Source organism: Mesoplodon bidens (assembly GCF_964165515.1).
Source record: "Mesoplodon bidens genome assembly, chromosome: 14".
In the NCBI taxonomy this organism is placed as follows: Eukaryota; Metazoa; Chordata; class Mammalia; order Artiodactyla; family Ziphiidae; genus Mesoplodon; species Mesoplodon bidens.
In genome coordinates this window covers 18,167,102-18,190,925 of record NC_138170.1, presented here as the reverse complement: position 1 = coordinate 18,190,925, position 23,824 = coordinate 18,167,102, and the positions used below count along the sequence as shown (strand labels likewise).

Here is a 23,824-nt window from a genome sequence, read left to right as displayed (position 1 = left end):
TTTTGGCTGCATTGGGTCTTCGTTGCTGCGCACGGGCTTTCTGTAGTTGCAGTGAGTGAGGGCTACTCTTCATTGTGGTGCTCGGGCTTCTCATTGCGGTGGCTTCTCTTGTTGTGGAGCATGGGCTCTAGGCGCGTGGGCTTCAGTAGTTGTGGCACGCGGGCTCAGTAGTTGTGGCTCACGGGCTCTAGAGTGCAGGCTCAGTAGTTGTGGCGCACGGGCTTAGTTGCCCCGCGGCGTGTGGGATCTTCCTGGACAAGGGTTTGAACCTGTGTGCCCTGCATTGGCAGGTGGATTCTTAACCACTGTGCCACCAGGGAAGTCCCCATAAAATCTTTTAACAGTATCTTCAGCATGATTTCTATGGATCTGAGTGCTTTTGCTACCCACTTGTTTAGCCATAGTATTTATGAAGTTGCACATCTTTATGCTTCAGCACCTCTTGTACTGACCGTTCAGTGGGAAGAGCTTTTTAATGTTTTATTAATGTCTCGTTCATCTGTAGCCCGTGTGTCTTTCTTGCTCTCACTGCCATTGCACTATGTGCTACATGACTGGATATTCATTTCATTTAGTCTGTAGGATTATAAAATGTGCTATCTAAAAGTCTTACTTTGTAATCAAAACTTCTCTCAGCATCAGACTTCCTTTTATATATGATCAGGTTAGCTGTGACATATAATTGAGAGGAGCGTGACCTAGGCACCTTTGAGCTAGGAGAAGGCAAGGTCTGTGTACTGAGCAAAATTGCAGAAAACATATAAATCCATGGAGAAGACCGATTTAAAAATCAGCCGGGAGAGATGATTCTCACTGTTGCTGCGGATCTTTCTGGCCAGTACAAGGGCCGGAATGGGTTCCTCGTCTTGGGCCCATACACCAGAACTCCACCCAAAGACCTGAAAATCACTCCTCTCTAAAGGAGAATGTGTGATTCCACCGCAGGGGGACGTTCGCCCTGCGGCCTCCCCACGTCCAGGAGCGCAGCTGGACCTTAATCCAAGGTGCAGCCAACCCCAGGCCCTGCCAAGGCCAATGTCATCTGGGATTGAGGAATGAGGGAATGAATGACACGCTGCACTGACTCAGGTGCCAGAGAAGACAGGTGCTTTCCAACCATGCTGCTGATTCCCACAAGACTCCTGGAGACACATACAGTGAGCCTCGTTTTATTGCATACTGTCAACAGAGTTAAAGGTTTGAAACTGTTCAGTTTCAAGGTGGAAGCAGAGTTCAAGTTCAGGTCTTCTGATTTCTTATCTCAGACTCTTTTCATGATTCCTCTGTGATGGCGTCTTCTCATCCATCCTCCCGGGTACCAAGGGGACAAAGAGTTGACCACACAGTCATTTATACAACTGTATAAGTCTTATAAGTATCATTTATTTTAACTTGCTCTTGTCCCCAGATGTTGCCTGGGTTTAGGGTTTTGTTTCTGGCTTTGGGCTTTTTTGCATAAATCCTTGGTTCACTCTGCTCATTCTTGTTCAGTTTGACCTTGTTCTAGGTGTGTTCAGATGAGTGTTGCTGTTTTGAAGTTAGAGTTATCCAGAGACCAGGATTTAGGCTTATTTAATCCATCTCTAGGGCTTGCTTGGGTTAGGTGGGCCACCCCGCTGCTAAGACGGACGTGCCCATGTCAAGCCAGAACCCCTGGCCTCGAGGGCGACGCAGTGCCTTCCCCTCCTTGCAGGTGGTAACTATGTTCCCCTTCACTCCTGCAATTCGGTCTTGCTCATTCGGTCTCCTTTTCACTCCAGAGGAGATGTTGTCCCTGAATGCCCTCAGGGACCTCTGGCAACTCCCTACTCTTCTGCTCTGGTTAAAATGCATGTTCTGGGTGGGGCCCAAGATCTTTCCTTCCTAATCAGCTCCGGGCGATGCCAGTTCCACTGGCTGTCAGAGCACCCTTTGAGCAGCAAGGTCTGGGAGCTGTGCCCTGCCCACCCGCCACACAGCAGAGCCTACTCCCAATTATCCAAGTGACTGAGTGGAGGACAGCTAACCAAACGTCATGTGAAAACGAGAGCCGAGTCAGCCCTTGATTATCCAGGGACAAATGAACTGTGACAGGTCCGGCAGGAACCTGGATCAGAGGGCCCGATTTCCCCAGCAGATGCCCCTACTTAGGTTGATAATTAGGCAGCAGTTCATTAGAACGGGTTTCTGACATCACAGTGTGGAAGGAGCAAGCCAGCTGGCTGGGCGTGCAACCCCGTGAATGGCACTTCTCCGCAGCAGAGGGATGGGGAGGGCGGGGCGAGACCTGGAGCCCAGCTAGCCCAGGCAGCGCTCAGAGGGAGCTGGGACTGGCCCTGAGCACTAACCAGGAAGGACAGAACTTACCAGGTCCTTCTCAGCCTCGACAAGAGATCATCTACAACATGTGGTCCCCAAACAATGCAGAGATGATGGAACTCAATAGAATGATCTTGAAGGTGGGCTTCTGAGGGACCCATCATGACAAAATCAGAGCTCCTGCCATCTGGCCCTGGGGTGCTCACCCTCTGCTCAGCCCAGACTGTGTGGAGGCGTCAAGCCCACTGACCCCTCCTGTGTTCACACTGTGTCAGCTGAGTGGCCTCTCCTAACTGGGAGCACCCACTATGGTGCCCTAAGTCCCCCTCAAACAGGATGGGATCTTGGTCGGTCTAACATTGCTAATCCATTTATCTGGCCCTTTATACTCTATATAGCACTTCCACGTACACTAACTTGTTTGATTCTGAGAACAGCTTTGGAGATTGGGTATTTTACTGCTCATTGCCTCATTTACAGATGAGGGAACTAAAGCCCCAGTTCACATAGTAACAGCCACAATCAAGACTGGAATCCATGTCTCCTTATTCCCAGGCCAGTCATTGCCCACCATATTGCATGGGGGGTCCACGGCTCTTGCTGTCCACTGCAGGGCACTGGAAGAGTCTTCAACTGACCTTGCTGAACGAAGCTCCTGAGGAAAACTTAACATACCAGTTTCTTTTCTTTTCTTTTGGAATGCCTGGGAGAAGAAACGCTGTTTGCTTTAGTCGTTTGGTAGTAGTTTAGTAGAGCACGCAAATAATGCAGATGACAAAAGCACCGTAAAAATATTTTCATGGGAGGTACATTTCAGGCCAAAAGAGTTGAATGGAGGGAGATCAGGGTCAAGGAACATTCCGACACCTGGAGGACCACAGTCCTCCACTACAAAGGGGGCTGCCAGTGCCCAAGTCCTAGAGATGAGTAGAGAAGGCAGCAGGGCACGCGTGGGGTTAAGAGCCGAGAACAACAGTACCAGTTTGCCTGGATTCAAATCTCAGCACTGACCTTTCCTGGGCCAAAACTCTCTCTGCCTCAGTTTCCTCATTTTTATTTTTACCATAAAATAGGAGAAGAAAGGGGGAGGTTGGGGACTACTGACCATTATTAGCAGGGAGGGGCGTGCTCCTTTTTCTTTTAACATCTTTATTGGAGTACAGTTGCTTTACAATGTTCTGTTAGTTTCTGCTTTATAACAAAGTGAATCAGCTATATGTATACTTATAGCCCCATATCCCCTCCCTCTTGCGTCTCCCTCCCACCTTCCCTATCCCACCCCTCTAGGTGGTCACAAAGCACCGAGCTGATCTCCCTGTGCTATGCGGCTGCTTCCCACTAGCTGTCTATTTTACATTTGGTAGTGTATATATGTCAGTGCCACTCTCTCACTTCGTCCCAGCTTACCCTTCCCCCTCCCCGTGTCCTCAAGTCTATTCTCTATATCGGCATCTTTATTCCTGTCCTGCCCCCAGGTTCATCAGAACCATTTTTTTTTTTAGATTCCGTATATATGTGTTAGCATACAGTATTTGTTTTTCTCTTTCTGACTGACTTCATTCTGTATGACAGTCTCTATGTCCATCCACCTCACTACAAATAATTCAATTAGGAAGAGAAAAAATGTATAAACCTGTACACATTCATTGAAAGATACATGTGTGTATGTAATTAATCTATACGCTTGTAACTTTTGGTGTTTCCACAGTTCTAACTAGATAAAACTCATGATTGAAATGATGATTCCACTTATGAAATGCTTATATTCACCCTTTGCATAAATGCCATGTGTATTAATACATAAACTTTTTAGGGTGACAAATGAGCTTGCTTCTTGCTTGTTAATTAATCTAATCTAGATTGCCAATAATGCTATTTGCAGGAGATAATATTTCTGTTCTGTTCTACATTTTGTTTTAATAACACTAACAGTAGAGAAACCATCTCACAGAGGAATGTTGATAAAATTTTTAACTTTAAAAATTTACATTTTAGCGGGCTTCCCTGGCGGCGCAGTGGTTAAGAATCTGCCTGCCAATGTAGGGGACACAGGTTCGAGCCCTGGTCTGAGAAGACCCCACATGCCACGGAGCAACTAAGCCCGTGCACCACAACTACTGAGCCTGCGATCTAGAGCCCAAGTGCCACAACTACTGAGTCCATGCACCACAACTACTGAAGTGCCTAGAGCCTGTGCTCTCAACAAGAGAAGCCACTGCAATGAGAAGCCCACACACTGCAACAAAGAGTAGCCCTCGCTCGCCGCAACTAGACAAAACCCGCACACAACAACAAAGACCCAATGCAGCCAAAAATAAATAAATAAAATAAATAAAATTTTTAAAAAAAACAATTGAAAAAATTTACATTTTAGGGACTTCCCTGGTGGCACAGTGGTTAAGAATCCGCCTGCCAATGCAGGGGACATAGGTTCGAGCCCTGGTCCGGGAAGATCCCACATGCTGCGGAGCAACTAAGCCCGTGCACCACAACTACTAAAGCTTGCACGCTCTAGGGCCCACATGCTGCAACTACTGAGCTCATGTGCTGCAGCTACTGAAGCCCATGCGCCTAGAGCCTGTGCTCTGCAACAAGAGAAGCCACTGCAATGAGAAGCCCGTGCACCGCAACGAAGAGTAGCCCCCACTCGCCACAACTAGAGAAAGCCCGCGCACGGCAACGAAGACCCAATGCAGCAAAAAACAAACAAACAAACAAAATTACATTTTAAAAACTTTCCATGAATCCAGAATGAAGCAAGTGGTATTGCACTATATTTTCAAAATTAATCTTCAATCCTTCGTTGGTAGCCAGTTCCAACAACTTGCTCAGGAAAGTTATAGTTGATTTTCTTTTTTTATAAATTTATTTATTTATTTATTTTTGGCTGTGTTAGGTCTTCGTTGCTGCGTGCAGGCTTTCTCTAGCTGCGGTGAGTGAGGGCTACTCTTTGTTGCGGTGCGCGGGCTTCTCATTGCGGTGGCTTCTCTTGTTGCAGAGCACAGGCTCTAGGCGCATGGGCTTCAGTAGCTGCAGCACATGAGCTCAGTAGTTGCAGCATGTGGGCCCTAGAGCGTGCAAGCTTTAGTAGTTGTGGTGCACGGGCTTAGTTGCTCCGCAGCATGTGGGATCTTCCCGGACCAGGGCTCGAACCTATGTCCCCTGCATTGGCAGGCGGATTCTTAACCACTGTGCCACCAGGGAAGTCCCTAAAATGTAAATTTTTTCAATTGTTTTTTTTTAAAATTTTATTTATTTTATTTATTTATTTTTGGCTGCATTGGGTCTTTGTTGTTGTGTGCGGGTTTTGTCTAGTTGCGGCGAGCGAGGGCTACTCTTTGTTGCAGTGTGTGGGCTTCTCATTGCAGTGGCTTCTCTTGTTGAGAGCACAGGCTCTAGGCACTTCAGTAGTTGTGGTGCATGGACTCAGTAGTTGTGGCACTTGGGCTCTAGATCGCAGGCTCAGTAGTTGTGGTGCACGGGCTTAGTTGCTCCGTGGCATGTGGGGTCTTCTCAGACCAGGGCTCGAACCTGTGTCCCCTACATTGGCAGGCAGATTCTTAACCACTGCGCCACCAGGGAAGCCCACCCCGTACATTTTGAAGCTCCATTATTAGGTACATGCTTGTTTAGGATTGTTATGTCCTCTTGACCAATTGACCCCTTTATCACTATGAAATGGCCATCCTTTCTCCTAGTAATATTCTTGGCTATGAAATCTCCTTGGTCAGATATCAGTGTAGTCACTATCGCCTTATTTTGATAAGGGTTAAGATGAAACAACTTTTTGTATCCTTTTACCTTTAACTTATTTGTATCTTCTTATTTAACTTTTACCCTTTACTTATATGTATCTTATTTTTGTTTTGGAAGCAGCATGTATTTGGACGTTCCTTTTATATACAATTTGACAATGTTGCCTTTTAATTATAGTGGTTAGACCATTAATATTTAATTAACATTGATTGATATGGTTGAGTCTCAATCTACCATGTTGCTATTTGTTTTCTATTCATCTCCTCTGTTTTTATTCCCCCTTCTCCTCTTTCTCATCATTCTTTTGGGTTAATAGACTTTATTTTTGTAGAATAATTTCATTTATCTCCTTTGTTGGACATTCAACTATAAATATTGTGTTATCTAGGTGGCTGCTTTAGGGTTTGGAGTATGTATCTTTAGCTCACTACAATATTCCTTCAAGTGACTACACCATCTCACATGCAGTATTAGAACTTTGTAGCCCTCCGTTTTTCCTCTACTGGCCTTTGTGCTATTTCTGTCACGCACTTTATTTCTGCATGTTATAAATCTCACAATACATTGATATTTTTACTTTACACACTTCTTGCTCTCAGCAGGCATACCTCCAATCAGCGTCCCCTTTCTGTTCTCTTGCTAGAAATTTGTCTAAAAGAACAAATAAGATCCGAGACCATAAGGTTTCATAGTCCTTAGTGTAGAGTCTGTTGCAACAATTTTAACTACTCAAAAGCTGCCCTCCACCCCCAGGCCGCTTCCCGGTTGTTGGTGGTGAATTTGCTGGATAAGCAACCTTCAAATCCAAGTGAATTGTTACTACATAAAGAGTAGATGAAAACCCAAAGAGTGATGAAAAAGAGAGTTTGGACCCATTCAGTAATGAGGAACAGATCAAAACCTAGTTTGACTACAACCGTTATCAGTCAAAATAGAAAGCTGAGGAGAAAAATCATTCATGGAAAGGTGGGAGGTGGCAGATGGAGGGGGTGGCAGGGGGATTTGCTCTGCCTGTTTCTTTATCATGGGACTAGGAGGCTGGCCAAAGTTGTCTCCGTTTCCGTTTTACGAACTCATCTAAATTTTTCTCACCTCACTTAATGAGGCATTTCCCTTCTTCCAAGCCAGATTTGATGGGAGTATTTTATATTTTCTTTAGCCAGTTTTAGATGTAGAAAAACGTCACAAATTTAGAATGAAGACATTTCGACTTGAAATAATGAACAGTACGGATTTTGGAATACTATAATGCATTTTATTGCATTCAAATACATAGCATGAAACAGATGGCGGAGCACTAGGGAGAGAAGAGCAGGTTATGTGTAGTTTTTAACTCCATCCTTCCAACAACTTCTCTCTGTAGTACTGCACGGCAGGAGACAGTTTTAGAAATTCTATCTCTACTTTCCTAACAAGGACACAATACAATTTTCCTTGTCTCAAATCTTTTCCAGTACTTAGTCTGGTATTTCCTCACATGCTGTGTTAGAGTTCTGTCTAAATTAGAGCTCTAAAATGTCTCTAACATCTAGAGTTCCGTTAAGAGAAGCTTACTCATGAGATCCGATCAGCGCCCACTTCAGGCTTCCTGGTCATTTAACACAATTTCCTAAGTCAAAGCTAGGGTTACAGTGATGTGCTGGGTAACGTTCCCTCAGTCCTCTCTGTCTCTTTCTCTTTCTCCAGTTATATTAAAAAAATAATTGGCATACATCATTATATAGGTTTAAGGCATACAGCGTGATGGTTTGATTTACATATATTGTTGAAATGTTTACAATAGGTTCAGCTACCTTCCATCTCTTCATATAGATGCAAGAAAGAAAGGAAAAAAAGAAAGAACAAATTTTCTCCTTGGATGAGAACTCTTAGGATTTGCTCTCTTAACAACTTTCCCATATATGGTACAGCAGTGTTAGCTATAGCCATCATGCTGCACCTTACATCCCTGGTACTTATTTATCAATTCTCTTTTTAACTACAACGCAGGTGGGCTTGGCCAGGCCTTGGAGCCAGGCTGGCGGGGAGAAGGGGGCACGGCGGGCCGAAGACACCTGCTCCAGGAGCGGGGGCGGCAGCGGACGGCCGAGGAGCTGCGCGGGGAGGGCAGAGAACGCGCGGGACGAGGGCGCGCAGACGCGCGCGCGGGGCCGCCCGGGGCGAGGAGGGAGAGGGTTTGCTGAGACGCCGAACGTGGAGGGGTCGCCGCCTTCCCGCCTGCGGCCTGGCTGCCTAAGCCAGGGGAGTAGGAGGGCGTTCCCCGCGGGCCGGGGCTCGGCCGCGCCCACCGTGCCCGCCTCGCCCCTGGCCGCCCACGCCGCGTGGGAGACGCCCCACCCTGCGCCCGCCCCCGGCCGCCGCGCACCGCCCACCCACAGGCGCGCGTGGCTCTCGGCGAAGGCGGCGCCCGCGCTAAAGTCACCCGGCCCGGGCATTGAGCATCCTCCCTTCTCCGTTTTTCCCTCCGGCCCTAGTCGCCACAGCCCCGCGGTGATGAGCCCCGAGCCGGTCCCGCCGCCGCCGCCCCCCTGTCGCGGCTGCGACTGCGGGGAGCCGCTCGCCCAGCGGGTGGAGAAGGGCGACGAGGCCTTCCGCGCGGGCGAGTACGAGACGGCGGCCGAGCTCTTCCGCTCCGCGCTGGCCGGCCTGGCGCGGCCCGACCGCGGCCTGTGCCTCCGGCTGGGGGACGCGCTGGCCCGCGCTGGCCGCCTCCCCGAGGCCCTGGGCGCGTTTCGCGGCGCCGCGCGGCTCGGGGCGCTGCGGCCCGACGAGCTGGGGGAGCTGGCGAGCGGCCTGGCGTGCGTCCCGGGCCCGCGCGAGCGGCGGCCGCCAGTGGGGAAGCCGGACCGCGCCCCCGGGGAGGCGCCGAGCGGGGGGCCGTCGGCCTCGGTGCCCGTGGCGCCTCGGGACCTGCTGGACTGCCCGCGCTGCCAGCGGCTGCTGCACAAGCCGGTGACGCTGCCGTGCGGGCTCACGGTGTGCAGGCGCTGCGCTGAGCCGGGGCCGGGCCGGCCGCCGGTGCGCCGCGTCAACGTGGTGCTGAGCGGCCTGCTGGAGAAGTGCTTCCCGGCCGAGTGCCGGGCGCGCAGGCTGGCGGGCCAGGTGCGGAGCCTGCAGCGCCAGCGGCAGCCCGAGGCCGCGCTGCTCAGGTGCCACCAGGCCCTGGACCTCGGTAAGCGGGCGCGGGGGCTGGGCCGCCTACACGCTTGTCTCTTGAGGGGCAGGGCCAGAACGGGAGAGCTGGGTTCGGCCGGCGGGGCTCTTTTGCTGTCTGGAGGCGGTGAGGCGAAGAGTAGGGGCCAGTTGCACCTGCGGGCTGTCTTTTCCAGGACCTCCGTGGCCTTCCTGAGCCGCCCTGTGAGGCCAGCACTGCTTTTCACCCTATCCCAGCCGTATAGGAGTGAGGGGAGGGCCAAGGGTTTTCATTCGTCTTGCAGGGAAATGCAAATAGCTAACACCCTCGTGTGTTACAAGAAGGTAACACTCCCGGGCTGTCACAAGAAGATAGCCTTGTGATGGGGCAGGGTTTGCTTTGGGTATTCAGCTGGTGCATCCAGGAAGGATGCTCTTACACGCCACTGTTTGGCTCTGACCTCCCGTCTCTCTCAAAGGCCGTTAGATGTCGTAATGGTGTGATTAGCTTTTTAGATGGTTATATACTAACTAGTAGTCTGGTTTATTTTATTTTATCTTTTAAACTAGAGTCTGTGACCAGCACCAGCTGCTTCCCGCCCAGCCACCACCTGTTAAGAATATATAAGTTAAAGGAAGCCCAAACTTCGGTCCTGGTCATTGCGTTTGACTCTGAATGAGTATGCTCTATTGACAGTTGTTTGGGGTGGAGAATGTGTCGATGGAGGGTGATTTGTTTTCTGAATTCGCTGGTTTTGAAACAGGGTTGTGTGTGCATGACTTAAATCTGTAGTCAAGAAGACTTGGTTTAATGTTTTGTTACTAAGAGTCTTCTTGTGTGCTCTAGTCATTATGCATTTTATTGTAAACTAGGGTTAAGGTTTTCTCTTTTAGAAGGCACACCTGTATCCAAATTGGGAGATTCTCTGCTGGAATAGAGCAGTTAAATTGCTTTATGTAACAAATAATCGGTACCATATTTGAAACCAACATATCCGTACTTCAACAGGCTGTGTATTTTTTAGTTTTCAGTTATTTATGTATCAGTATATATGGTGTAGAGCCACACTATTCAGTAGAAATATTGTGTAAGCCACATATGTTACTTTACGTTTTCTGTTAACCCATTTAAAAAAGTGAAAAGTATCAGGTGAAATTCATTAAAAAAATTTTTTTAATTCTATACCTTCAAAAGGTTATTTCAACATATCTTTAATGTAAAAAAATCCAGCTTTTACTTTCTCAGTAAATCTTCGAAATTCATTGTGTATTTTACATTTTCTACCCACCCCGATTTGGATACTAAATTTTCAACAGAATACTTCCTCTATGTTTAGATTTCTTAAAATTTAGAGTTGAAAAAGTGGATTCTCATGTTGGTGTCGTTCCAAATTAGCTTAAAAGTTATCCTCTAACTGAAGAGTATCCGTTTTAAAAAATTCTATTAATTAAAATAAAAAATAACTCAGTTCCTTTGTTGCACTAGACTCTCTCTTGTTTTCACTAGCCACATGTGTCCAACGGCTACTGTTGTAGACAGCACAAGTACAGAACCTTAAAAAACAATTGCTGGAAATGTAACAGATCACAATACCAACTCTTGGAGAAGATTTAGAAAATGAGAACTATTGTATGCTGCTGATGTGTCTGCATAGTTATACCCCTGGTACGTTGTTTGGCAGTATCTGAAAATGTTAATTATGACCTTTGGCCAAGCAGCTTCAATGAGGTACAAGCATATGTGCACTGAAAAAATGTATACAAGGGTGTACAAGAGCGTATATACATCATTAGATATAGCCCTAAAGTGGAACTCAAATGTCCAAAAAGAACAGAATGAATAAGTAAATATATTGTGATGTCTTTATGGAATACTACATAGAAAGAAAGTAAGCCAACTTCAGTATGGGAGGGACTTGAGTGGTGGTGGTAATGTTCTGTTCCTTGACCTAGAAGATGGATGCACAGGTGTGTTCACTTTGTGACAATTCATTGTATTTTCCATTTATATATTAGACCTCAGTTTAAAAGTTTTAAAAACATGGATTATTGCAGTCAATTCATCATGAGAACTTTTTTCAGTATATTCAGTATCCATTTTCCTCTCAAAAAGAAAGCCAAGTTTCCCTAGTTTAAAAATTTATAGAAAAAATTTAACTTAATAATAAATTAGCTCCCAAGAGAGGTTTTGTTATAGTAAAAAGGTTAAAAATATTTGGATTTGGAAATGCCTGTGTTTAGACCCAGGTTGACCCTTAGTTATTTTGTGACCCTAACCAAGGGTGGTAATCATTAATGCTGTTCCCCAAATATTTGTATCTTTATACCCTCTCCAAACAAGTACGATTGCATTCCTTGCCTGCTTGTGGTTGGGTAGAGCCATGTGACTAATTTTGGCCAATAAGTTGCGAGTGGAATTCAACAGAAATAAACATGTGAATAGATAACTGTCTATTAAAAAGAACCAAATGGGTATTCTAGACCTGGAAAATATGGTATCTGAAGTTGAGAATTAGATGGATTCGAAAACAGGCTGGACACATCAGAAATCAGGATGGGAACACTCAGGAACAAGTCAATAGACAATATCCAAGCTGAATCACAGAGGAAAAAAACAGAGCATAAGAGAAATGGGGGACACAGAGAAAAGTTCTAAAATCTGTGGAATACGAGCCCCTGAAGAGGAGAGAGGGAGAAGGGGCAAGTGAAATATTTGAAGGAAAAATGGCTGAGAATTTTCTAGATCTGATGGGAAACTTTAAGTCACTGAACCAAGAGGCTCAGTAAGCCCAACAGGATAAACACAAGCATTCACTTCACACAACAAACAAAACGTATCTAAGTATCTTACAGTCCAGTTACTGAAAATCAAACATAAGGAGACATTTAAAAGCACTTAGAGAAGGCAGGATGTATTTCCTTGAAAGGAGCCAGAATAAGACTGATAGCTGACTTTTCAACAAAATTATTAAAACTAGAAGATAATGGAGTAACATCTTGAAAGTGATGAAAGAGGGGGAAAAAAAAGTTACCTGGCATTCTTTACCTGGATGAAAAATATCTGTCAGAAATGAAGGCAAAATTAAGATGCTTTAATCCAGGTAAATAATAGGAAGGATTTTTATTGCCATCACAGTTGCGTGAAGTACTGAGGGGAATTCTTCAGGTTAAAGGAAAATGGTGTGGATGGTAGCATGGAACTAAAGGAAGGAATGAAGATCACTAGACAGAGTAAATACATGAATAAATACAAGAGAATATTGATTATTTCAAACTCCCTCTCCTCGGGACTTCCTGTTCTCTGACACATAACAATATTGAAATTAGGCCAATTAAGAACCCTACAGTGGCCTCTAAGTGTTCAAGTGAAAGGAAGAGTCATGCATCTCATTTTAAATCAGAAGCTAGAAATATTTAAGCTTAATGAGTAAAGCATGTTGAAAGCTGAGACAGGGCAAAAGCTTGGCCTCTTGTGCCAAACACCTAGCCAAGCTGTGAATGCAAAGGAAGAGTTCTTGAAGGATATTAAAAGAGCTACTTCAGTGAACACATGAATGAGAAAGTGAAACAGCCTTGTTGCTGATATGCAGAGCATTATAGTGGTCTGGAGAGAACACACCAGCCACAACATTGCCTAAAACCAAAGCCTAATCCAGAGCAAGGCCCTAACTCTCTTTAATTCGTTGAAGACTGAGAGGTAAGGAAGCTGCAGAAGAAAACTCTGAAGCTAGCAGAGTTTGGTTCATGAAGTTTAAGGAAAGAAGCTGTCTCCATAACATAAAAGTACAAGGTGGAGTGTTGATGTAGAAGCTGCAACAAGTTATCCAGAAGGTCTAGCCAAGATCATTAATGAAGGTGGCTACACTAAACAACAGATTTTCAATGTAGACGAAGTACCCTTCTATTAGAAGGAGATGCCATTTAGGACTTTCATAGCTAGAGAGGAGAAGTCAATGCCTGTCTTCAAAGCTTTAAAGGACTGGCTGCCTTTCTTGTTAAGGGCTAATGCAGCTGGTGATTTTAAGTTGAATCCAGTGCTCCTTTACCATTCTGAAAATCCTAGGGCCCTTAAGAATTATGCTACATTTACTCTGCCTGTGGTCTATAAGTGAAACAACAAACTCTGGATGACAACACATCTGTTTACAACATGGTTTACTGAATATTTTAAGCCCACTGTGGGTACCTGCTGCTCAGAAAAAAGATTCCTTTCGAAATACTACTGCTCATTGACAATGCATCTGGTCACCCAAGAGCTCTGATGGAGATGTACAAAGAGATTAATGTTGTTTTCATGCCAGCTAACACAATACCCATTCTGCAGCCCAAGGATCAAGGAGTAATTTCAACTTTCAAGTCTTACTATTGAAGAAATACATTTCGTAAGGCTATAGCTGCCAGATAAAGTGACTCCTCTGATGGATCTGGGCAAAGGAAATTGAAAATCTTCTGCAAAGGACTCACGATTCTAGGTGCTGTTAAGAACATTCGTGATTCATGAGAAGAGGTACAAATGTCAACATTCACAGGAGTTTGGAAGAAATTGACTCCAACCCTCATGGATGACTTTGAGGGGTTCAAGACTTCATGGAGGAAGTAATTGCAGATGTGGTGGAAACAGCAAGAGAACTAGAATTAGAAGTGGAACCAGAAGATGTGACTGAATTGTGGCCATCTCAGGATAAAACTAGTAGATGAGTTGCTTCTTAAGGATGAGCAAAGAAGGTGATTTCTTGGGCTTCCCTGGTGGCACAGTGGTTGAGTGTCCGCCTGCCGATGCAGGGGACACGGGTTCGTGCCCCGGTCTGGGAACATCCCACATGCCGCGGAGCGGCTGGGCCCGTGAGCCATGGCCGCTGAGCCTGCGCGTCCGGAGCCTGTGCTCCACAACGGGAGAGGCCACAACAGTGAGAGGCCCGCGTACTGCAAAACAAAGAAAAAAAGAGAAAAGGTGATTTCTTGATATGGAATCTACTCCTGGTGAAGATGCTGTGAAGATTGTTGAAACGGTAACAAAGGTCTTAGACTATTATGTAAACTTAGTTTATGAAGCAGCAGCAGGGTTTGAGAAGATTGATGCCAGTTTTGAAAGACATTCTGCTGTGGGTAAAATGCTGTCAAACAGCACTGCATGCTACTGAGAAATTGTTTATGAAAGGAGGAGTCAGTCATTGTGGCATACTTCATTGTTGTTTTATTTTAAGAAATTACCACAAACACCTCAACTTTCAGCAGCCACCACCCTCATCAGCCAGCAGCCATCAACATCAAGGCCAGACCCTCCACTAGCAAAAAGATGCTGGCTTTCTTAAGGCTCAGTTGATGGTTAGCATGTTTTTTAACAATAAAGTATTTTTTTTTCTGTAAAAGCAGCCTTTAGAATCTGAGGAGTGGAGGCTTAAACGCATTAGAAAAAGATTAAAAATAAATGTAAATGAAATGTGATTTTCACTCAGGAAACTCAACATCAATTGAGCTAACACAAAGTATAAGCAAAAAATAGTGGAAAAACAGAAAAATTAGTGAAACAGGAAAAATTGAGCTGGTTAACAAGCTGGTTAACAAGTGAGAAGCTGGTTTATTATAAAACTGGTAAAACACATTTGGCAAGTGCGATGAAGACAAATGCAAAGCACAAGTAGCCTCAGGAATGAAGAAAAGTATAACTGCAGATATAAATACAACAGATCTTCAAATCGATACGAAAAGAACAATTTTAAGGAAACTATAAATTATCAGAATTGATCCAGGAAGAAGTAAAATACTGATATTTTCAATTTCTGATATTTCAATTTCTGATATTTCAATTTCTGAAAATCCCTGATATTTTCAATTTCAATAAAAGAAATTGAACTTGGATTTTCTTCTGAACAGAGGCACTACAGTCAAGCAAGTTCTAACAAGCTTTCAAGGAAGATTAACTCCCATCTTATTTTATCGATAGCTCATAAAAAAATTTGGAAAAGATTTCCATCTCATTTTGTAGGGTTAGTGTATAATCTTGTTACTGTAATCAGGTAAAGTTTGCACGGGAAAAAAATTTATAGGCTGGTCTGACATATGTACATAGATGCGCAAACCTTAATTAAACTTATTAGTAATATTTTGAATCCAGCAGTGTAATAAGAGTTAAGGTCTGGAAGGAAGACTTATCCAAGGAATGTAGGATAATTCAACATTAGACAAAATCTTTCAACGTGGTTCACTGTAATAACAGAAGATATAGTACATGTAATAGATGCTGAAAGAGCATTCTATGAAATTTAATGCCCGCTTGTTTTAATGCCTTCGTAGGTATGTTTCCCAAGCTCAAACTGTACTTCCAGCAGCGGTTTTGTTTTGTTTTGTTTGTTTTAGATTTCCAAAAGTCTCCAAAGAAGATTTCTGTATTTCACAATGCATTCAACCATGCAATTGAGGCGCTTTCATCTCATATTCAGTTGAAAATGATTAATCTGCAGTTATATTTAGTGTATATTGACATACTAAAGGGGCACATATCATGAGAAGAATCTAATAGAATTCTATAAACACTTTCCAGTCAGTGAAATGCTCAATTTAAAATTATATGCGTGTGGATTGACATCCGTATTTCATAGTACCTGCGTGCCTTTTCAAAGGTGAATATGTAAAATCTCATTACAGATCAATAGGTGAACGTTTTCAATCCATTTTGATGACAGGGAACACTAACTTTGAACCTGAATTGAGGAAAATGTTGTCTTCTCTAAGAGAATTCCATTTTTCTAATTAGTAGACCTCTACTACAAAAAAAAGAACTAAATTACTATATTTTGCAGTTTGTCAATAAAAGTGTAAAAATTTGTTTTCTCTCTTGTTATACAAATACCTGCATAATGCCCTCAAGTTGACCTCTTTCCCTGCAAAGCCTAAAATATTTAATGTCTGGCCTTTTACAGAAAAAGTTGTTAATCTCTGCTCTAGCCAGTCAGTGTCTTTTTTAAAAATTCAGCTTTTTTTGTTTGGCTCCTCCATTCCTGCTGTTACTTTTCCCTTTTCCCACTTTTTTCCTTGTCATACCTTCTCTATATTATACATTTGTAGCAATAACATAATTCATACCTGCTCCCCATGCCTTGCCTGCACCTTTGACCAGTTAACTCTGTAAACAAAGAGGAGATGTGTTAGCCTTTGGAAAGTACCAAGTGGTTACTTTGAGAAAAAGGTCAAGATCAAGGATTTGGAGCAGGCCAAAAATGCATCTTGAGTGGAGAGATGAGAACACATTTTAGGCGCCCAGAATTTTATCGATGAACTAAAATGCACACCTCAGCCCTATTTCAAAGACCCTACAGTGAGTATGGGTAGAGTGAACTCTGTCCAGCGGCCTGAAAACATGGCCATGATGGTTCTGCTTTCTTGAGCTCCGGCTTTGTCACGTCTCCATGGTACCCTGCCTAATCAACAACTTCATACACTGTCATCACTTCATAGAGCACTGTTAGCTTCTCTGTAAGCTGTACTTAGGTCCTTAGTAGCATGTGAGTACTGTCATTCTCAAGATCTCTTCGTTGGAAGAATCTAGGGAAAAGGAAGATTTGTTTTCCCTTCTTTTCCCACTTACCTGAACATATTATGGGTACCAATCTGTACCCGCTCAGTTGCACAGAAAAACAAATTCTGTATTACTTTTCTGTTTTTAAGTGTGAATTTCCTTGTGTACTTTCAAGAAAATTATTCTAAATCTTTTCTTTTTAAATACCTAGTTATAACATTAAGATGATTCAGCATCTACTCAATAGAGATTATGTTGTAGCTAGTGTGTGTGTGTAGCAGTCTGTTTTTCCTGGTGCATTTTGAAATCTTACTCATTCTCTTTCTGATTTCCTGAGAAAAGCTATGTAAAATATACTTATCAAACTACTAAACTCTACATATGATTAGAGGAGGTGTTATTTATTTTACCTTTATGTTTGTTTTCTAATTTAATATTTTTAATGACTTAAAGATCATTTTTTAAAAAATGCAGCGGTTTTATTTATTTCCATTCCTCATGCCTTTCAGCTCCTGGCGATAATTCATTATTGCTGCTGCGAGCAGAGTTGTATTTATCCATGAAGAACTATGAACAGGCTCTGCAGGATGCCAGTGCAGTTTGTCAGAATGAACCTCTCCTGCCTAAGGTATTTGTTTGTATAGGTTGGCTTTGCAGATAATAAATGTAAATTTATGGGATTTTTAAAAATTCTGTTGACGTATAGTTGATTTACAGTGTTGTGGTCATTTCTGCCATCCAGCAAAGTGATTCAGTTATACGTATATACATATATACATTCTTTTTCATATTCTTTTCCATTATGGTTTGTCACAGGATATTGAACATAGTTACCTGTGTATGGGATTTTCTGAAGAATAAAGTAAGATCATTGTGATTAGTACCTACAGACAGAGTACATTTCCCTCAACTTATAGATAGTCTAGTCTATTTTATTGTAGATAGTCATAATAAACCAATTCAGTTTAAAAGACCAAGTTTCCAACTGGATCTGGATAGGAAACACTAATTTAGATTACTATTAGTAGATGATTACCTGAATAATATGCCTTAGGCACTGAACAAATATATAAACAAACTAATAGAATTTTATGAATTGGTGAATAAAGAGGAAATGTTTAAAATTATAGTTTAAGTAGGAAGATACTATATTATTATTATAATCATAATAATAGTGATTAGCAGTTGGGCCCTAATATGCATGGTGCATATAAATGGTGTTAGTAAAAGGGTGAATGTTTTGTATGTATTTATTTTGTAATAATTTTAATCTCTGTGTCTTGGTTGGAAAGGTCTAATATTACTTCCTCTAGTGACATGAAATAAGGTTTGCTAACCTAATAACAGTAGCTTAAGTTGTCCTTGAGGAAGATTAAGGAGCCAAAGAATAAAAGTTGTAACTTTTTTCATGAATTTTTGAATTTTAAACCCCTTAAGAGATTTTAAAGTTTTAAAGAACTTGTGATGAGATTAATGCCTATAGCATTCTCTATTATCTAATAAAAATATTTTTTTCTCCTGCTGTATTGCTTTTTAATCATCTTTGTTTTAGAAACACTGAAAAAACATTAACCCAGCTTAATAGACAGGATGGATGTAGCTTGCTCTTCCTTTCTTCCTTCCATCCATCCATTCATCCAACCAGTCATCCTTTAAAACAAAATGTTTTCATATTAGATTGAGTGTTAAGATGGGTGTGGGGATGAGTCCAAGAATGGGAAGCCAACGTTTGTTGGACCAAGCCCGGAAATTTATTTTGTTGCTTGTTTGCTTCACTAAATACATTTCCTACTCATATTTCTAATACTTTTTCTCTGATCCCTTGATCTTTTATTCTTCTGAGGTAATTTCTATCAGTAGTGATTGAGCCTTAAGGACTGTGAATTATAAGTCTAGTATTTCTGATTGACAGTAGACCTACATTGCCATTTGAAGCTAGATTCTTCTCCATGGTATTGATCTTTGTGCTAACAACCTGGCAGTGTGTCTCTGACAAAAGACAGACTTAATTACTACAAAGTTACATGTCAGGGAGGCAGCAAATGTATCTCTAGCCTTTGGGATTTTGGTTTTATTTTCAGGGTTTATTGTAAATCTGTGAATCTCAGTTCTTGATATATGTCTAGTGAAGAACAGCTTCAGCAGAAGTGCAACCTTGATAATCACTTTAAGATAGTAAAGGACAAAAGTTTATTTCCAGGTTACCATTGCAACTAAAGGAAGTGCCATTGGAAGGTGAATTCAGAGGACCGAAGGGAGGATGAAGTTGGCCAGCTGTGGTTAAGATGAGATGGAAGCTTCAGTTGGGGCTGGTGCAGCAGGTTTTTTACCCAAGCGAAATCATCCTTTCAAGCAAGCAGCCATGGCTGATATTGAGTCCAAGCTTTTGGTGCAAATAGAGATGGGCCAGTACTAGCAAATGATTTGCCCATATTCAGAAATATAACCCAGCAAATGATAAGTTGATGCAGCTGAATCCAGGAAAGTTAACTGCCTACTAAAACAAAACCCAGTAATCCTCAGAAGGATACAACAAAATGAAGAGTTGATACAACATGTTATGTAGAATGTCCAGTGTTAACCAAAAATACTAGACATGCAAAGAAAGAGGAATTGTTGACTTTTACTCAGGATAAAAGATAGTCGATAAAAACTGTCTTCCTGTGGGCCCGGAAGTTGCATTTAGCAGAAAAAGACTTCAAAGCAGCTATTATAGGTAAGTTTAGAGAATTAAATGAAATTATGTCCAAAGAATTGAAGGAAAGTGTGGTGTCTTTGAATTAATAGACAGACCCAAGGGGGAAGTTGAAACTATAAAAAATGGAAATATTAGGGGCTTCCCTGGTGGCGCAGTTGTTGAGAGTCTGCCTGCTGATGCAGGGGACACGGGTTCGTGCCCCGGTCCGGGAAGATCCCACGTGCCACGGAGCAGCTGGGCCCATGAGCCATGGCCACTGAGCCTGCGCGTCCAGAGCCTGTGCTCCGCAACGGGAGAGGCCTCAACAGTGAGAGGCCCGCAAACAGAAAAAAAAAAAGGAAATATTAGAGCTGAAAAATACAAATGCTGAAATAAAAGATTGCTATATAAGCTCAATAGCACATTACACACGGCAAAAGAATCTGTGAAATTGAGGATAGAATGATAGAAATTACACAATCCAAAGAACAGAAACACAAAAGTTTAAAGAAAAATGAATCTTAGAAACATATGGTACAATATATGTGTAATTGGAATCCCAGGAGAAGAAGCTAGAAAATGGCAGAAAAAATTTTGCAGAAATAAGGGCTGAAAGCTTTCCAAATTTTATAGAAAATATTAATTTCAGATCTAAGAAGCTTAATGACCCCAAAGCAAAATAAATACAAATAAATACACTCCCTGACACATCATAATGACTGCCACTCAGTAATCCAAAGATAAAAGGAAATTCTTGAAAGCACCAAGAGAAAAATGACATGAAGTGAGAAAAACGACATACAGGAAAATAATAAGATGATTAATGACATATCATCAGAAACTGTGGAAGCCAGTTAACATTGGAATAGCATATTCAAAGTGCCAAAAGAAGAAACCTTTCAACCAAAAGTCTATGTCCAGTAAAAATATATCTTTAAAATGAAGCTGAAATAAAGACATTTTTAGGAAACATGTCTTTGTTGCCAGCAGATGTGTACTACAAGAAATGCTAAAGGAATTTTTCAAGTTTGAAGGAAAACAGTAAATTGTAACTCAAACATAAAGGAAGTGATGAAGTACACCACAAATAGACCAAAGCAAGAACCAACTAACTACATGGTGTCTACCTACAGAAATCAATTTTAAATGCAAAGATACAGACTTAAAAGTCTGTAGAAATATACCCTCAGAGGGATCTCACCCCATGGGGAAAGGAGAACAGGAGGACCTCAGCAATCCTTGTCACCACCATGGACCTCTGCAGCCTTTGCTTCCAAGGACGTTTACAGTCTTCACCAATCCTGAACCCAGATGATGGAGCTTCCCAGGGTCCTTCCCCAGGGTCTCCTTCCCAGTGCTGGAGCTCTCACTGTGGTGAGACCTGCTTTCAGGAACCCAGGTTGCTGCTGTGCCCCACTCACAAGGATTAGGGTACCACAGGGCCTCACCACCTATGGGAATCAGAGCTGCCTCTGTGCTGTGCCCTTCCCCCTGGGTCCTCAGTTGGGACTTTGACTCTCTGTCACCAGACTGTGCAGCTATTGCTCTGTGCTCCATCCCTTCCTCCTCAATTGGGACACCTCTGTGCCCTGTTATCCCTGGGCTTTGCTGCTGCTGCATCTTGCCCCCTCTTGACCCCCTTAAATACAAATCACTGCAGGGAGATCCAGACCCTGGTTCCATGGGTGATGTACACACACTTGTACCTCAGATACTCCATCATCACATCAAGTGAGCCTGTGTCCCAGGCCACAGGGGCCACAGTTCTGCCTGCCACTGAGCTCGTGACTCCTGCTCTGCTGCTGCTCTGAATGCAAGTGCCTCAGGCCTGGTACCACAGAGGGATCCCCTCAGCTGGCCCCACACATAGAAAAGAATAAGAGGAGGACCCCAGCAGCCCTAGCTGCCACTGCCATTGCAGATACCCATGGGATGCTGGCAGTCTCAGCTGCTGAGTGTCCCCACCATCTTTGCCAGTGTTGAAGTCAGCTGGCAGATGTGCATGGAGATGGTGCCAATGCACCCCTACCCAGTTGGTGCCCTCACAGCCAACTTTAGGTGCAAGTGAGTTTAGATGATCCACTGAAGCCAGGTCATGCAGATGGAAAGTCAATAAGGAAATAATAGACTTGAACTTGAATAAGGAATAATGGACTACTGGATCAAATGAGTCTAATAGACATATACAGAATATTCCATCAAACAGCAGCAAAATATATGTTTTCAAGGGCACACAACATTCTCCATGATAGATCATATGCTAGGTCACAAGGCAAGTCTTAATAATTTTAAGATGATTGGAATTTTATCCAATATCTTTTCCAGACACAATGGTATGAAACTAGAAATACATAATAGGAGGAAAGCTAGAAAAGTCACAAATACATAGGAATTAAACAACAGGCTTGTGAACAACCACTGAGTCAAAGAAGAAATCAAAAGGGAAATAAAAAAATATCCAGAGACAAACCATAGTGGAAGCACAGCATACCAAAATGTATGGGATGCAGCAAAAGCAGTTCTAACAAGGAAGTTTTAGCAATAAACTTTTACATTAAGAAAAAAGTAAGATCTAAAATAAACAATCTCAGGGACTTCCTTGGTGGCACAGTGGTTAAGAATCCACCTGCCAATGCAGGGGACACGGGTTCGAGCCCTTGTCCGGGAAGATCCCACATGCCACAGAGCATCTAAGCCCATGTGCCACGACTACTGAGCCTGTGCTCTAGAGCATGAGAGCCACAACTACTGAGCCTGCATGCCACAACTACTGAAACCCTCATGCCTAGAGCCCATGCTCCTCAACAAGAGAAGCCACCGCAATGCAGAGTAGCCCCCGCTCACTCAACTAGAGAAAGCCTGCATGCAGCAACGAAGACCCAACACAGCCAAAAGTAAATAAATATAAATAAAGATACTAATGCTTTAAAAAAAATTAAAAAAAACCAACAACCTTAAATCTCAAGAACCTAAAGAACAAACTAAGTTAGCAGAAGGAAGTAATAAAGATTAGAGCAGGAATAAATGACATTGAGATGAGAAAGACAACATAAAAGATGAACAAAACTAAGATTTAGTTTCTTGAAAAGTTAAAATTGACAAACCCTTAGCTAGACTAGGGAAAAAAGAGATGACTCAAATAAAATTATGAGTAAAAGAGAAGACATTTGATACCACAAAAATACAAAGGTTCAAAGTGATTACTTTGAACATTTATAAATCAACAAATTAGATAATTTAGAAGAAATAGGTAAATTCCTAGAAACATACAACCTACCAAGTCTTGAATCAAGAAGTAATTAGACAATCTGGACAGACCAATAACAATCAAGGGGATTGAACCAGTAATGAAAAATCTCCCAGAACAGAAAATCCTAGAAACCAGGTGGCTTCACTGATGAATTCTATCAATCATTTAAAGAAGAATTAATGCCAGTCCTTACCAAACTCTTCCAAAAATTGAGGAGGATGGAACACTTCCAAGGTCGTTTTATGAGGTTAGCATTACCCTGATACTGAAGCTAGACAAGGCCACTACAAGAGAAGAAAAGTATAGGCCAGTGATCTCTAATGAACGTAGATGCACAAATTCTCAACAGAATACCAGCAAACCAAATTAAAGAGAGCCCTGAAGAATCACTACACCATGATCAAGTGGGGTTTATCCGTAGGATGCAAGGATGGTTCAACCTATGCAAATCAGTCAGTGTGATGCCCCACATTAACAGAATGGAGGATAAAAATTATATGGTCACCTTAATAGATGCAGAAAAGGCATCTGACAAAATTCAGCCCCCTTTTATGATATAAACTCTCAACAAATTAAGTATAGAAGGAATGAACCTCAGCATAATAAAGGCTATATATGACAAGCTCACAGCCAAAATCATGTTCAGTGGTGAAAAGTTAAGAGCCTTTTCTCTGTGGTCAGGAGCAAGACAAGTATGCCCTCTCTTTTCTTAAATTAATTTATTTTTATTTTTGGCTGCATTGGGTCTTCATTGCCACATTGCATCCATAAAGCAAAACCAAAATGCTATTGGAAAATATTGACCCATATTGCATTTTGTTCATTTCTGTTGTGGGACTTTGTATATTACACTTTGTGTTAGTTACGTCTGTTCTGTCTGTGTGCTCCCACAAGACTGTATGCTCCTTGAAGACAGGAACATGGTAGTGACCTGTGATGACTGGGTGAGTGAAGGGTGGTAGACAGTCAGTTCTCTCCTAGCATGTCCCTTGGAACCGCTTTGGGCTCACGTTCCAGGTATGGACTCCTGTGTTCTGATCGTGTGTGGCACTTCTGGGACATTCAGGTTTGCCCAGTTTCAAAGGCAGTAGAGCTAGAGCCATCCTCGGCGGGCTTGTGTTTATTCTACTTAATGTGCAAATAAAACAGTTCCAGTGATCTTTTTAATTTCAGGGTTGTCTGTACACCAGTATAT

At 42.7% G+C, this 23,824-nt stretch overlaps 1 protein-coding gene across 1 annotated transcript in view; it reads left to right on the top strand.

Annotated features, from left to right (window-relative positions):
- Window positions 1-8,547: 8,547 nt before the first annotated feature.
- LONRF2 (LON peptidase N-terminal domain and ring finger 2) overlaps window positions 8,548-23,824 on the top strand; it is a gene marked incomplete at its 5' end in the record, with an annotated part of 30,434 nt that continues 15,157 nt past the window's right edge. The window contains 2 exons of the mRNA XM_081254942.1: window positions 8,548-9,226; window positions 17,212-17,330. Coding sequence (XP_081111068.1) covers window positions 8,548-9,226; window positions 17,212-17,330 — 798 coding nt within the window. The remainder of the gene's footprint in view (window positions 9,227-17,211; window positions 17,331-23,824) is intronic.